General features: G+C 44.1%; 1 protein-coding gene across 6 annotated transcripts in view; it reads left to right on the top strand.

Annotated features, from left to right (window-relative positions):
- The window catches only part of PTPRK (protein tyrosine phosphatase receptor type K), a 538,596-nt gene that overhangs the window by 424,269 nt on the left and 96,969 nt on the right, over positions 1-17,358 (top strand). For all 6 annotated transcript variants that reach the window (XM_056856094.1, XM_056856093.1, XM_056856092.1 and 3 more), the window contains one exon: positions 6,788-6,824. In XM_056856094.1, coding sequence (XP_056712072.1) covers positions 6,788-6,824 — 37 coding nt within the window. The remainder of the gene's footprint in view (positions 1-6,787; positions 6,825-17,358) is intronic.

The following is a 17,358-nucleotide window of genomic DNA, read 5'->3' as shown; positions in this document are numbered from 1 at the left end:
AAATAAGGAACATGTCATAGCTAGTGAAGCTGCGTGCCAGAATGGCCTGTGGAGCTGGTTGTTTTCCCTGATGGTTTTTATAGTTGTTGTTGTTGTTTTTTAAAAAAATGCATGACTGTTAAATTTATGCAGACATTAAGGCAGAGGACGAGGACTCATTGGGTCTTTGTAGATTAATATTTCTGGTCCTTTAACTGTGGCAAAGGAATTGGGAACAGATCGCCTGCATTCCGCCCTGTAACCTCTCAGTTTCTCCCACTGGCCTTAAGCATGCTTTGCCCTTCCATTGCCATTGATGGCACAATGTTTAACACTGAGGCAGGCCCAGCTACTCACATTTACAAGCTCGATGCAAATCCTTGTTTAAAACCCTAGTTATTTGCAAATTCTGGTTAGTCATACACATGGTTGTGGTTGGTGCCAACGTGGTTAATATGCATATAGTCAACTGTGGAATTATTGCCAGATGCCGAGGATTTGAAGGAAGTGACACTGACCTCTTCTGGCCACAGTTGAGTGATCAAAAGTTTTTCTTCCCTAGAGCCTCTCTTTTACTGTTTAATATTTAATTTTTCTAACTTTTAGGTTTGTATTAACTGCTAGAATTATGAAATACCAGGTTTATTTTGCCCAGGATTCCTATGCTTTTATTGTATTCTCTCACAATGATAATCTGATACAGGGCACTATTGTGCCCATTTTACAAAGTCTATACAGTGAGTCCCCAGGCAGAAGTGAACCTAGGCGGAAGTGAGCTAGTGAATCCAGGCAGAACTGAACCTAGTATGTGTGTGTGTGTGTAAAGTGCCGTCAAGTCTCAGTCGACTTATGGCGACCCCTTTTTGGGGTTTTCATGGCAAGAGACTAACAGAGGTGGTTTCCCAGTGCCTTCCTCTGCATAGCAACCCTGGTATTCCTTGGTAGTCTCCCATCCAAATACTAACCAGGGCTGACCCTGCTTAGCTTCTGAGATCTGACGAGATCAGGCTAGCCTGGGCCATCCAGGTCAGGGCGAACCTAGTATACCAGGACCAAATTCAGTTTTCAGTCCTCTTCATCACACTGATTCAGTGAAAAGCTTTGGAAACAACTCAGCTAGAGATTTATGTGCATTTTACAGAGAAATTTTATTTATTTATATTTAATATGCTTTGTGAATGAAAACAAATACGTATTATGCTGTTTTTAAATTGCTCCATTTCTTCTGCCCACCTCTGCTAAATACTTCACAGATTCATATCTAGTTGTTTCCCATACTTTTAGGCCCAAACTACAAGATAAGAGAGTAGGTTTGCCAAGTCTTCTTCTATAGCAGAGCATCTCCCATCCGCAGACACCAACAATAGGCCAACAGGGGAAAAATAGCTGTCTTGTCAATAGAAAGATGTAAAACCGTAGCGTTCTTGCTGAATTCTAGAGTGACATGATGTCACTTCTGGGTTTGCCCAGGAAATGACATCATGCTGTAGATGTGATGGCACCCCCTATGTTCCTTTCCCCCCAGTCTTCCTCCCCAGGCAATATGTGACGGTTGTTGACACTTTCTTCTTTTCACCTCCCTGTTAGTGTTCAGTTATTGGAGTCTTCCGACACAACATCATTGTGCTCAGAATTTCTGCTCCAGTTTATTGTAGGGTGGGGGCCAGCAAAGAAGCTAGGTTCATCTGCGTGGCTTCTATGCAGTCCCACATTGGGACTGCGCAGGCGCAGGCCAGCCACGGATAAGATTTGTCAGCTTCTAGCAAAATCGAAAGTGAGAGTGCTCCCCCTCCCCTCGGGGCATGCAGCCTTCCCGCCCAGCGGTCACATGACCCAGGGGGAGGGAGCACTCTCCCCTCCAGTTCTCTTTCTGCCGCCACGGAGAGAGAACGTGTGTATAGCTTCTCTTTTATTGTTATTACTGAGTGGAGTCTGAGAAGGCTCTGCTTTTCAATCAACGTCATTCTTGCGGCACCAAAATGCGAAGACTTTTTGCCACAAGATTTGCCTCCTTTGCCTGAGGGAACGGCACATTCATTCCGCCCTCAGAACACTGAAGGCTCGTACTGATCACCTGGAACTCTTTGTCTGGAAGCCGGAGAAGGCACTTCTAAAAGGGCTTGGCCCTGCAGGACAGACTTCCGCGGAGCCCAAGAAGAAACCTCTCCTCAGCACGCTCGGCTGAACGCTGGAGGTACGTCTAAGCATGCTAAATCCTCCCTTCGGTCATTAAGACATCCAAGTCGATCATTCTACCAGCCAAGTCCCTTGCCCCGGCTCCTTCAGACCGTCGTCAATCTCCGTTAAAGTCGCCTTGACACGATCAGTCGAACTCTCCTCAGCAGCGAGGGCCTCGACATCATTCGACATCGAACTTCCCTCGGCGCAGAGCGCCATGACCTCCTTGGCAGTGAGGGCCTCGATGCCTTCGGGCGTCGAACTTCCCTCGGCGCAGAACGCCTTCGACCCCCTTGGCAGTGAGGGCCTCGATGCCTTCGGGCGTCGAACTTCCCTCGGTGCAGAGTGCCATCGACCTCCTCGGCAGTGAGGGCCTCGATGCCTTCAGCCGTTGATCTTCCCTCGGCACAGAGCGCCATTCAACTCCATCAGTGAGGGCCTCGATGCCTCCGGGCGTCAAACTTCCCTCGGTACAGAGCACCTCAGTGTCGGTCTTCCTCGAAGTCTCCTTGGTGCCAATCGGGGTCGTCATCACCTCGGCGCCGTTCGTCGGCAGTCGTCGACATCTTCTTGAATCACCTGATTCCATCGATTGTTCTGGAGGACTTGCCTCCTCGTGATTCCCTGGTATATCCCTCTGTTATAATTCAGGGCAGATCCCAGGGTAACCGGCGGTTCCGCATGCAGTTCCTTACGCAACTGTACAGCGCTGCGCCTTTGCCGTCACCGGGCCCGAGGGTCACTGTCGGTGTCATTACGCCAAATCCTCCCAGCCCACAGGCGAAGGTGTCGGCGCTGATTCAGACGTCCGCGTCATCTCGATGCCTACGCTCTCAGCGCGTAGGCTCTTGATGCCTATACTCTCGGCGCCTACGCTCTCGGCGCCTAGGCTCTCGATGCCTCTGCTCTCAGCGCCTACGGTCGTGGCACCTATGCTCTCGACGCCAAGCTCTCGACCCTTACGGTCTCAGCGCTTACATTCTCGACCCCTATGCGCTCGGTGCCTAGGCTCTCGATGCCTACGTACTCGGAGCCTACGGTCTCGGCACCTACGGTCTCGGCACCTATGTTCTCGGCGCCTACACTCTCGGAGCCCCCACTGTGCCAGCTTATAGCCAAGATACTTTGGCAGCCAGTCTCACTCATCCCGCCTCTACAGGTACCAAGGTACCTTTCCCCTCCAATCTCATTTCCGCCCAGCAGGAGAGGAAGCGTTTGGGCGCACCTAAACCCAGGAAAGGTCCTAGCCCATCTCTCAACCGCCCTACAAACCTAAGCAGGCGTAATTAGATGCTCAAGTTCGTTTCACAGTCCAATGGTCTCGTCGTTACAGTATATGATGTCCATCACTCATGATAGTTGGGTTCGCAAGATAGTAAAGCATACATGCTTTGTTGAGCTCGGGACGCTGCTTCCCTACCTCTTCCGGTTTGCACTACGTCGCCGGCTCCCACCCAACCCCTACAGGAGGTTCAGGAACTTCTGGGGAAAGGGGCCGTCCGGGAGGTCCCCTCCGAGGATTGGGACAACGGGTATTATTCCCGTCTCTACCTAGTCAACAAAAACGGGGAGCGCCCCCCTCTAGACCTGGGGAATTGACGCTGTCGAGATCCACAAACTTATATGTTGTTCATATGTTAAATACCCAAGGTCCTGCCACTCTCAGATGAGCAGATGCGGTTTGCCGTTGGGCCGGCGTGATGCATATTGCACATTACAATCCACAAAGACTGCGGACGCTATTGCATTTTCTCTGCACAGGAAAGCACTTTGGATATGCAGTTCACCCTTGGTAGTGCTACGGCACCTCACGCCTTCAAGAAGTGCTTATCTTTGGGAGTTACACACCTGGCCCTGCAGAGCGGTGTCAATTTCTATACTTAGACGACTGGCCAATGGCCAGTTACTCAGAGCTTGGCTTTGCTAGTCAGGTGGAAGTTGTATTCTCCGTCCTAATCGACCTGGACCTCCTGGTCAACTATAAAAGTCTCCATTGACCTATTCTAATGCCATAGATTTGTGGTACCCACCTGCACTTGGCCACAGCTAGAGCTTGCCTTCCAATACAGGGAATATGCTCCATTGAAAGTTAGTTAACCTGTTCTAGAAAAGGTTCCAAACAACCCCTAAAATTCACTACTTGAGACTCATGGCTTCTCCACTGCAGTTGTTGCCTTTGCTCGTTCGCGAATGCTCCCCTTGCAAGCTTAGTTTTTCTGACAGCATTCCAGCCGAACATTGACCATTAATACAAAAAGCTGTCGATCCCTACATCGGTGATTGCCTCGTTGGTCTGGTGGTCCTCTTGGCTGGTGTTGCCTCTCAAACACCTGTTCCTTGGGCTCATTTGTTCCTGACGCCTCCTTATCAGGACGGGGAGCGCATTGTATGGCCCATGGTGTATGGCCTGTTCAAGTGTCTACCCTGCACATTAACTTTCTTGAGCTTCATTCTATTAGGCTTGCTCTCTATTCCTTTGCAGGGGTCCTCGAGGATCGACATGTTCAGGTCACAATGGACAGCACCGCCCAGCACAAACAGGGCGGCACAAGGTCCACTTACTGTGCGCATGAGCCATGCAGTCTCGGACTGGCCATAAGACATGGCTCCACTGTCACTGCCATTCACATCACAGGCACAAGTAACATTCTCGTAGACTTCGTAAATTATCATCCTGACGATTGTCACAGACTCTCTGTAGACTCACGTTGTCTCTGTTATCTCTTCCTAATCTGGGGCACCCTGCAAATGTTTCTCTTGTGACTTAGCACAATTCAGCGTGTCCTCAATTGTGCTCCAGAGTGGGGGTGAGCCCAGGCTCCATGGGGGACGCATTCCAAATGACTTGGTGGGTTTCCCCCCCCTTTCCCTTGCTGGGCAAGGTTCAGGCCAAGATCTGGGCGGACAGGACAAGTGGCATCCTGGTAGCACCATCTGGCCCAGGAGATCTCAGTTCACTATTCTAATGTCCCTGACTTAAGGGAGTACCGTCCCTCCCCAAGATATTTCTCACATTCCTTCCTGAATCAAGCTGGCATCATGGAGAATTCTATGTAATCTATGGTCAGATGGGGTGGCTCAGGTGCCGCTGCACCCCATCTAGTTGTCCACGAGACATTTTTCTTGATGCCGAGCGGAAACATTTTTCCCTGTGGGCTGCTGACAATGGTTTGTCCAGAGCTGCTTCTCTCCTGTCGTCAATTTTTGACTACCTTGTATGTTTAACGATGCTGGACTGTCCACTCCCTCGACTACTGTTCAGCCCTTCACGCTGAGTTGGACTCTCTTTCTGTGTTTTTTCTCTCCCAGACTCACAGAGGTTTTTTGTACGGGGACATAATCAACCTCTATCCCCTGGTATCTCCACCTGTTTCTCAGTGGGGCTTTCCCCTCATGTTGTCCCAACTCACAAAACACCATTGAGCCTTTGGCCACCGGGGCCCTCTCTTTGCTATCCTTGAGACTGCCTGTCTGGTCACAATCACCGCGGCCAGTCATGTCAGAGATTTAGCAGGTCTTGCCGTTCCTCACCGTTTACTAAGTTTCACGGTGATCAAGTGGTGTTGACACCCAAGCTTTCTTTCCCACACAAGGTCTTATCTTACCCGTGTCATTGCCGACCCCTTATTCCGATAAGGAGGGGGCTCTATTACAAAGAACCTTGTTTGCAGGGAAAACATCAATATGTTATTGCTGTAGTGACCGCCGTAGGGGGCACCGAGCTTCCCAGCAGACCCTGTCCGGGTGGATTGCCTCAGCCATTAGACTGTCTTATGAGAGAGCACATGTGGATTGCCCAGACATGATCAAGGCGCACTCCAAAAGGGCTTACGCTGCCTCCGTCGCCTATTCGTCTAAAATTGACCTCCGTGACATCTGTCGAGCGGCGACGTCATGACGCACTATGCGGTCGACTTGGATTCTTCTAGAGAGGCAGTAGTGGGACATGCCGTCTTGCAGTCATGGGTTCGGTGACTGTCCCACACCCACCATCCAGGGAACCGAGCTACTCTCCCAATGTGGGACTGCATAGAAGCCATGCAGATGAAAACAGAGTTTCACTTACCTGTAAGTGTTGTTCATCTGGTGGATCTTCTATGCAGTAACACATCCCTCCCTCCTTCCCCGCTTGGGACCTCTCCACAATCATGTGGTTATTGGTTCCGTGGCGGCAGGTTGGAGAACTGGAGGGGAGAGTGCTCCCTCCCCCTGGGTCATGTGACCGCTGGGCGGGAAGGCTGCATGCCCCAAGGGGAGGGGGAGCACTCTCACTTTCGATTTTGCTAGAAGCTGACAAATCTTATCCGTGGCTGGCCCGCGCAGTCCAATGTGTTACTGCATAGAAGATCAACCAGATGAACAACACTTACAGGTAAGTGAAACTCTGTTTTCAGTGATGTCACATTACCAGACAAAAACCAGCGTGGTGGCTGCTTTCAGTGACAGCCATGCATTCCTTACAGTTGTTGGGCCTTAAATGTAATACATGTTACATAATGCACACGTATTTGCAGACTGAATTAAACTAGCTTTTGTTGACTTTTTCTAAGTTCTTCCCAAGGTAATGTGAACTGCTGATTATCCTACTTCAGAAGTAAACTATTTTTTTTTCTATTTCCTTTCTTAATAGGAAACCAAAACTCAGTGTGTTCGAATAGCTACCAAAGGTAAGAGCTTTCTCTCTTTGTATAGGTAGGTTTTTATAGCATACTTTCAGAGCTAATTAAATGTGGCATTTCTATTGCTGGGTATTTGTATTTAGAGCTTGGTTAAAGTGCCAGTAACATGCTTGGCTTTCCCTACCTCTTGTAAAATGTGACAGGGTACAACCTATCTGTGTTCTGTTTGGGGGGTGTTGAGGGTTTTCCCCCCACTTATTGGTAAGAAAATTACTTACGTAAGCAGGCTTTTGAGAAAATGAGGAAATTACTTTCACTTTCTGGGGATTGGCAGGGGCTTGTTTTTGTGATAAGCTGCAGAATGAAGGAGAGCTAAGAAATATGGTCTCTACAATAGAAAAATACCAATTCTTGGAAGTTGTTTGGTTCTTGTGGGTTATCCGGGCTGTGTAACCGTGGTCTTGGTATTTTCTTTCCTGACGTTCCGCCAGCAGCTGTGGCAGGCATCTTTAGAGGAGTAACACTGAAGGACAGTGTCTCTCAGTGTCAAGTGTGTAGGAAGAGTAATATATAGTCAGAAAGGGGTTGGGTTTGAGCTGAATCACTGTCCTGCAAAAAGTAGGACAATGCTTTCAGTGACAGTCATGCATTCCTTACAGTTGTTGGGCCTTAAATGTAATACATGTTACATAATGATTCAGCTCAACCCAACCCCTTTCTGACTATATATTACTCTTCCTACACACTTGACACTGAGAGACACTGTCCTTCAGTGTTACTCCTCTGAAGATGCCTGCCACAGCTGCTGGCGAAACGTCAGAAAAGAAAATACCAAGACCACGGTTACACAGCCCGGATAACCCACAAGAACCAATGAACTCTGAACGTGAAAGCCTTCGACAATTCTTTGAAGCATTTGCTTAACACTCAGAACTTGGAAAATTAACAGTGTAATCCTAACTTCCGTCCCCTGTTCAAGCACCAGGTCATTACTGACCCATCACGAGGTTTACTAGGCAGACTATGTTTATGGGGTGATTTTCCATTGCCTTCCCCAGTTGTTTATACTTTACCCCCAGCAAGCTGGGTTTGTATTTCACCACCTCAGAAGGATGGAAGGCTGAGTCACCCTTGAGCCAGCTACCTGAAACCGACTTCCCTCTGGATTGAATTTAGGTCGTTCGCAGAGCTTTGACTGCAGTACTGCAGTTTACCACTCTGTGCCATGTGGACTTAGAAGGGTATAACTCTGTTTAGGATTGCACTGTAAGTAAAACACGAATAACCATAAACCAGAATGATTTGGGAAAGGGTTGCATATTGCATTTCAGTTTGTGTGTCAGCAAGAAAAATAAAATGGTGACATTAAATTATATCTATCCTATAAAGCTGCTTAATTTAAAAAGTTCCATCTTGCAGATAAGAACTCGGAGCTCTCAATATCAGTATGTTTCTCAATATTTATAGCCACTTATTACCAAATTCAATTTACATTGTCGTTAGAATCAGAAGTAGATTCAAGCATAATAAACAAGGAAAAGCATGATAAATAATCAAACAATACTTGTCAAATATTGATCTGTGCCCATTGGAGTATTTATGGACTTTGCCAGGATACCAACTCAAATAGAAAAATCTAGTACTGTGTGCATGGTTCCTAAAGACCATTCCAGGTTAAGATTTGTAGAATAAGTGATTTCTGAAAGGTAAACTTCTTATTCAATCAATACAGTTTCCTTTTCAATTTATTTTTTTAGTTTGCTGAAAACGTCATAGGGTCAAGCTTCTTTGTGTGAGAGATTATATCAGTAGTGCTTACAACAACCCTTTAATATATAACTTACTTCCTATTATTGAAAGGGAGCCATGTCTGAAATAGGTTTTGCTCAAAGAAATTTCTAAAACGGTAGACCCCACCTAGAGATGCTGGCATCACTAGCATTTGTGGTCAAAATCACTTTTTTTAATCAAAGTGAATTTAGTATATTGGGATTGGGTTTGGGGTCAATTTTACAAGGAAGACCGCTTTGCTGCAGAACTAAGGACTTAAATGATATGGAAACATGTATCTAGTTTCTCTTTCTGAATTTAAAGTTTTACAGATAAGACACAAGTTACACTGGCAGATATATAATCCTTCTCTTAACAAGTGTCACATGGATGCTTTGATCAGTATAAAATAGCGGTAATTTTAATTAACGTACAAGTTAATGCTGGAGCATGTTTTTCAGTAGACTATCTTAAAGATAAACTAAAGTGTTTTTATATATTAATTTATAAAGGTTGGATCTTTCATCATTATTATCTGTGACATACATGGTAGTGGGAATGTAAAGATTTCTTGTGTACGGTTGCATTTTGCAACTGATTTTGGAAGGAGTATCTGGCATGTATTTGATTTTGAGGGATTCTGGTATGGGAGTGTGCTGCTCTTGGCAATTCTGAGTCCCCTTCCTTGAATACCTACATCAAATTTGAAATTGCTTAATACCTTTGAGATTTGGAGCATTGCCCAGTATGGAAAATATGAAATCAAATTATTCTGATAAACACATCACATAATCACAAGCAATAAAGAGCAAGGACCAAAATCACTTTGCAAGCTACTTTGGCAACTGTCCCAAACTCTGAAACAGCCGTGTTCTCTTCTCTAATACAATTTATAAGCCTGTCCATCAGCCAAAGTTGAGCCCCTTAATGCTTCTAGATAATTCTGATTGCATTACAGTTTAAGGGCGATTACATATACAAACACAGAAATAATTTTATGTTTTTTGGGCCCTTCTCCAACAATTTTATTTGCTCTTATGTATGCAAGATTAAAAATGTAGAGCTTTTTTCATACGGCGGATTGTATTTTGACTGGTTGACACTACTTTTCATAGAAACTTTAGTTAGAAATTATTTTTAAAAGAATTTGCAAACTCAGCTGTTGGAGGCATGTAACTATGAATGATTACCTTATTTTGAATGTGCACATAGTTTTTGAAAGACCAGATTTTTAACAGCCTAGAGATTTCCTCCAACTTAAGTGTTTCTTCCATTGGGGGAAGTTGGAGTGTGGCTCCTTGGGATGGAGGAAAGCTTCTTGAACGACATTTGGATTCCACCCCAGTGTCTTGTTTGTTCCTGATCTCTTTGGTTTCTAACTGTTAATTCAAATGTGCTACTTCTTTCAGAAGTGGTAATCATATGGAATGTAGAATCTTAATAGTATTGTCATGACATAGACCGTGTGCCTGCCTATGACTTAGCAATGCCGCCCTATTTCCTGCCTTTCTGTGCATGGACTAGTCAAATGCTCTGACAAAACACATGACTGCTAGTATATGTGCTAAGCCACTAGGATGCTCTGTAGTTTCTTCTTGTTAAAATTTTCTCTTGTGTGTAAATCCTCACATTTTTTCTTTTTTTTAAAAAATATGTCAGTAGTGCCAACTGAGTTGCAAGAATAAGCAATACTTGAAAATGAATGGCCTGAATATGTAGATACCAAAGATAAACTATTTATGAGGAATGGTGTGATTATCTTTGTAGCGGAGAGTGACAGGGAGGAGTTATTAACACATCGGCATTGATTATATTGATTATTTTAATGACATATTTGTATCCAAATTAATTAAAATAATTAATATTAAAAGGAACAGGTTCCGTGACATGTAAAGTTAATGGCTGTTAACTTTACATGTCTAGAAAGGGCTGTAAGCCCTTGGCCCGAAGAATCCCCAAAAGCAACAACCCAGACAGATGGTCCTAAGGCAAGTTGACTTTATTGGAAATCAAACAGGTTAACAGTGTTTGCAAACTAACTAAGCCAAGAATGGCTGGTTGGCGCAAATCAGTAATATATATTAGCATAGCTGATATGGCAGGTTGGCATAGTAACTCAGTCTCCCACTGGAGAGGAATGTACGAGATAAAGTGTCCGTTAGAACAACAAAGCGAGGCAGCTGCGAGAAGCCACGAGAAAGTCAAAACAACTCAGAGGAGCCGAGAATCGTTGAGAACAGGCCCGCACCTGACAAGGGCCTCCAGCAGTGTCCAGTATCATTTTAATTTTAATTTCCCAGGCCACCTGGATGCACACCATAGCTACTTTTAAGCATGAGTGCTTTACTACCTCCATATCGTAATCTAGTGCCGTGATTCCTAACCTTTTTGGTATGGTGACCCATAAATCTAAATTGATCTGGATATGGTGACCCGTCTAGGGCCAGCCCAAGGTTTTTTCTCACCTGAGGCAACCTATGACCTTGGTGCCCATCTAATCTAGAATTCCATTTTCTACAGTGGTCAACCAGGAGTTTTTGAGAAATCAGAAAACATCACACAAAGGGCGCAGCTGCCTTCAGTGTGATCCCCAAACAAATGGCATTCTAAAGTACACAGCCTTTGCATATAGAGGTTGTATTCTGACATTTAACCACCTTCTCCTTCTCCATTACACCTTCTAACCCCCAATATTCTCAGAAACCTGCTCTAATAAGCATCAGAACACATTTTACTTGATTTTTTATCAATCTACATGCATATGCACTGAAGAAAAAATACCAACGACTATATGACATGGAAGTTACTGTTTCCAGGGTCAGGTCTTAGTTTCCAAAATACAGGTCAAAACGTAGCCTCAAATTAAGCACTGAAATTGATTCTTTTCGGAACTGTTTCACAGAAGATGGTTTTCCTACAGAGATATTATTCTACATATTTATTTGTAGAGAAGTGACATGTTTTGCTTACTGAGACAGCCCAATTCGTTGCATTCATAACACATTCATCACACGTGACAGTATACGTTCTTTTCTCTACAAAGCAGAAATATCAATGCATGTAAATTAGATTAAAATGGCCTAGTTGCAAGGGGCTTAGTGTGGTACAAGCTGCGAAAGCACCCTTAGATTCCATCTGTACTTGGAAGATAGACATGGTTCTTTTAGCACCACCATGCATGAGAGGGAAGATGCTACTCAACAGCTGTTTACTCAAAACTGATTAATGCTGAGCATTATACCACCTTTAACCACTTTCATAGTAGTCGAACTTTCTTTCATCAATGTCTGCATTGTGATAAGAGGAAAGATTTAACCCACATATTGGGTTATCTCAGCAGGGAAATTAATAGGTATCCATCACATCAGCAAATTCCATCCACAAACTATGTCACATGGGGGGGTGGAGGGGTTAGGTTATCACAAAAGAGTCTTCTCTTCTTCCAAGTTCACAAGGCTTTCCTTGAGGTGTCATTGAGGGGTGGGGAGCTATAATCTCCTCCTCTGCCAGCTAGGCCAGAGCCAGAGTTACAGGAGATGTGCTTTGGGGGCACCAGGTGTCAAGATGGCAGCAAAGTAGTTGGCAGCAAGGGCTCGGGATGGTACATCTTGCACAGCTGGTAGAGAGCAGTGAGATGCTGCAAAGGGGGTAGGCAAAAGGTTGGGCTGCTGAAGGAGCAGTCACAAGACAGAGCCCCCACATGCACACACCTCTTTCTTGCCTCTCTCATTTCCATGCTCTGAACAGCTCCCGCCCACTCCCCAGCCTTTTTCTCCCCTTTCATTCAGCTACCACCATAAAGTTAGTAGTTGCCAGACAGCATTTTTCTCCTCATTATTGTTGCAAAGGGAGGGGAAGGTAAAAATGTGAAAAGATTGGCTAGGAGAAAGGAGAGAAAGAGGGTGATGCCAAGGGCAGGAGTGGCCATTAGGAAGGGCTGCCCTGCAACCCACTTTCAGAGGCTTCATGACCCACATTTGGGTCCCAACCAACAAGTTGGGGAACACTGATTGAGTGACTGATGTGGAGTACTCCACATCAGATTGCTGAACATTTGTGGTACATTTTCTGTTCTCAGGGCACAATGTGAACTCTGTTTCATTCTCTGATGAGTAAGAACATTTCCTGTAACAAGAGCATCATGGAGATCTTTGTTCACTTTTGCAGTCTCTATAGAAAAACAAGGTCATTCTATGATGGCATTTCACCCTGCTGTCATGATGAAGTTCTCTAAGACATGATACCTTGCAATATAGTATTGTCTGCATATAATAATTTTGAACTTTATCATTTTCTTGAAAAATATACATAATGGGATTGTTTCCAGTCAGATCGTGGTTCCTATTCATCAAAAATTCCTTGGGAAGTTAGCACTAATTCTGAAATGATGTTGACTTGGCTGCATAACTTCATGCTTCTCAGTATACTGGGTAAAAGAAACATTAGAGAAATGGAATAAGATTTCTGTCAATATACCTGGTATGTTAGACGTTAGGTTATGATGTGCACAATTCACTACTTATTTTCAATGCAGTTAAAAATCTTTGAAGGCTAGTGACTGTTCTCTCACAGGATAGATAAAATATTAATGCATACTTTTATGTATGTTGTGACATTCCTTCGAAGTGTATTTCCCAGCAATATTGCGTTCCATGTTGGTTTGTTTTTATTCACATATCATCTACTTGACACCAAATTTGTTTTTTAGGCTGCCTATTGGGAGTTGTTTACTAAAAATAAACAAATAGAAAGTTGCTTTCATTGTGTACTCCATTTGTGTTTTTTTTCACAGTTAGATGTTTAGATAGTCCTGAATGTAACATATAAAGGTTCACAGCATTGGCTGGATTAGAAATACAACTGAGATCACACGCTCAGGGACATGGAGCAGGAGTCAAAGTAACCTTTATAGCACATGGTATTCCCTGCCTGGAATGGCTTCCTAAATCATTTCAGTGGAGTGATTGATTTCCTTCATTGAAATTACTGAAAAACCAAGCATGATAAAAAATCTTATGGCAACTATGCATGCTGAGAACTTTGCAGTGAATGCGCCATTTTTGTCAGCCATGATCACAAGTGGAGCATCAGAGCAACCTAGTTTCAGAGGGTAGCCATGTTGGTCTGCAATAGAACAGCAAGATTCCAGTCCAGTAGCACCTTAGAGACCAACAAGATTTTGGGGGTATCTGATGAAGGGAGCTTTGACTCTTGAAAGCTTATACCCCCAAAATCTTGTTGATCTGTGCGTGTGTTAAGTGCCGTCAAGTCGCTTCCGACTCATGGCGACCCTATGAATGAAAGTCCTCCAAAATGTCCCATCTTTGACAGCCTTGCTCAGATCTTGCAAATTGAAGGCTGTGGCTTCCTTTATTGAGTCAATCCATCTCCAGCGCTGATCCTTGAAAATCAGGACCGACTAATGACATTCGGCATTTTCCCCAAAGAATCCTTTCGCACAACAACAATAGCACCTCTGCTCTCATCTAAGATCCCTCCCAAGCCCCTCTTCAAAAAATCAACTAAATTTGCTCCCCAAAACCAGGCTGAGTCTCACAAGGTTGATAAGCCTTTAATAGATCTGTCTCCAACTAGTTTAAAGAATGCCACCCCAGTTGATCCAAATCTAAAATTCATGTACCGTAAATCAAGCTTACCACCAGATTCTAGATGCTCTCTGCTCCAGCCATGTAACCCGGTCGATGATATACTCGAAATGGAGGATGCAAAACTAATTAATTCTTTTCGCATTCTCCCAACAAAGGAACAAAACAATATAATAATGAGGTTAGGGAACCTTAAAGATAACCTTACCCAGATTAAGTCAGCACAGGCCCATTTACCCCCTTTAAAACCAAGGGTACCTTACCTTTCTACTAGAACTGAGCACCAACCAAATTCCAAACACACGGTTGATATGGCTCCTGACTTAGTAAACCAGCCAACCCAAGAGTCTGACCTATTTCAAGGCAATGCCCCGGTTCCTCTGGAACCAACCATAATAGTGTGTCCTCCTACAGCAAATTCTAACTTGCTTAGGGAGATGTCTCCTACAGATCTCCCTGATAAGGACTGACTCTCATCTTGCTGCAAATTTCTTAGCTGGAATGTTGCTAAACTTACTGTTCCTGATATACAGTTATTTCTTTCGACTTTTGATATCATCCTTGTTCAGGAAACTTGGGCCACAAATGAGATCTTTCTCCCAGGCTTCACCTCTTTTACCCAAAAAGCAATCAAAGGCTCTGTGGGCCGCCCTCGTGCAGGACTAGCATGCTTTATCTCCACTTCTTTAAGCATAAGCTCAATTGACCTTCTTTTGGCTGAAGAGTTGGTGCTAGCAGTTAGAGTAAACCTGACTTTTTCTTCACTTATTTTATTTTCTGTTTATATTCCTCCTGGTAGATCAAGTAATACTGCACGAAACTGGGCCCGTCTGGGAGAACTATTTGATGACATCAAAAACAACCACCCAACTACTCCAGTTCTCATGGCTGGTGATTTTAACGCACGAATAGGGCCGGATGATAATACTCTCTTCCAAAATCTTATAGGGAATTTTGATGAATCTTTCCTGAGCTCCCTATGGTATACTAGAACTTCCAGGGACTCGGTAATCAATTCTTCCGGCTTAAGCCTGGCCCAATTCGCTATACAGAGGAATCCAATAATAGTAAATGGGTGATCGCAGATCGACCCTAAATGGAGATTTCACTTTTTTTTAACCAAAATGGTGCCAGTGTTATCGATTATTTTCTGGTTTCATTAGATCTCTTACCCCTAATCAGTAATATGGAATCTGCGATTACATGGGCAGTGACCATCTCCCTATCTCTCTTTCAATCAACCAATTATCTGTTCCACATTTAATACCGTCCTACCATCAAATATTGCACCAATCCCAAAAAGCCCTAGCTCGTGTTTACTGGAGCCCTGAGCTTGATTCCTTGGTGCATGGTAAAATGCAGCTTTTGGAGGTGACTTCGTTGAAAGCTGCCCTCCTTGAGCAAGAGTCTGCAGCTACTGTCTTAAATGTTTTTTTCAGACTAATTGATTTATTTAAACCTTTATTTACTAAAGAAATCACCTCAAGCTTACACGCTTTATACAAACGAAATTCTTGGTTTAACCGCGAGTGTAGACTACTCAAACGAGCAATAACCAGGAAACATAGAGAATTCAGAAGGAACAATACTATTTCAGTATTGAAGGAATTGTTAACTATTAAAAAGAACTACAAGGACTTGGTAAACTGGAGGAAAAAAGAGGCCCTATATAAAAATTGGAGGAGCTTGATTACAGCTATAAACAACAATGATAATTCAACTTTCTGGTGGACTGTGAATTCTTTAAGTAATGGCTATGCCAGAGTCCCCGCATGTATCCCGTCTTTGGTCTGGGTAGCTTACTTCAAGAGCCTCTTCTCCTATTCTGTGGAAAACCAGGGTCTTATACCTGTAGCACCTTCTATTTTGTTGAATTCCTGGCCAGATGTGTCTCCTAAGGAAATTAAACCGCTCATTGATCGCCTACACTCAGGTAAAGCCCCAGGTCCTGATCTAATTCCCTACGAACTTTTTAAAGTCAACAGCAAATGGTGGGCCAACATTCTTGCTCCTGTATTCACACAAATTAATGCCTCAGGAGCTATTCCAAAATCTTGGAGACAAACTATTATCGTCCCAATCTTTAAAAAGGGTCAGCGCTCTGACCCAAGCTGTTATCGTCCAATCAGCCTTTTGTCTTGCTTAGGCAAATTGTATTCCTCCTACTTATTAAAGAGGCTGTTGGACTGGGTTGAGAGTAATGACATCCTTGGCTGGGAACAGATTGGCTTTAGAAGGGGTTGGTCTGTCACGGACCACTGTTTAGTGCTCTAGCCGAGAAATATTCCAGAAATGGCACCCTTTATGCGGGTTTTATGGATCTTAAGGGAGCTTTTGATACCATCCCGAGGGAGAGGCTATGGTTGAAACTATCACATTCTACTATGGATAGGAGGTTACTATGGCTTATTCAGCAATTTCATACTGACCTCACAGCTCAGTTTCGCTGTGGCAACCAAGGAGAACTAACCGAGCCCTTTGAACTGGTCAAGGGAGTTAGACAAGGTTGCCTCCTTGCTCCTCTCTTGTTTAACCTATATCTGAATGATATGGCAACCAATTTCTCAGAGTTTTGCCACCCCCCAAAGCTTGCAAGTCATCCCACCCCGATTTTACTCTATGCTGACGATGCAGTTCTCCTGTCCCGCACAAGAATTGGTTTGAAAAGATCTTTGCAAACTTTTTCTGAGTACTGCTCTAGGGAAGGTCTTAAAATAAACCATCATAAATCTAAGATTATGATCTTCACTAAGAGGAGAAAATTGCCTCTTTTTCGCTGGGTATTAGATGGCTATGAGGTTGACCAAGTCAAGGAGTTTGTTTACCTTGGCATTCTTTTTTCCCGTAACCTAAATTGGAATGCCCATCAAAAAGCAGTGTCCAACAAAATTAAACCTGGGGTTGGTGCTATTGTCAATTTTTTTCACACCAAAGGTGGCAAATATATTCCAGGGGCTATTCAGGTTTTTAACCTGAAAATTACCCTAATTATCCTCTTTGGTGTTGCCATCTGGATTATAGTCATCAATGAATCTATAGATCGTCCACTGCTTCAGTTCTTACGAAAACTTCTAAATGCCCCTCGATGTGTTGCTGGCGTTACTCTTCGTTCCGAGTTTGGCCAAATGTCACTTGAAGCTAGGGCGTGGTTGGCCGCCTTTAAACTACACCTTAAACTGTGCTTTAGCACTGAGGGGTTCCTAGCT

This window comes from Euleptes europaea, chromosome 10 (assembly GCF_029931775.1).
Source record: "Euleptes europaea isolate rEulEur1 chromosome 10, rEulEur1.hap1, whole genome shotgun sequence".
NCBI classification, from domain to species: Eukaryota; Metazoa; Chordata; class Lepidosauria; order Squamata; family Sphaerodactylidae; genus Euleptes; species Euleptes europaea.
This window is presented reverse-complemented; position numbering and strand designations above follow the sequence as displayed.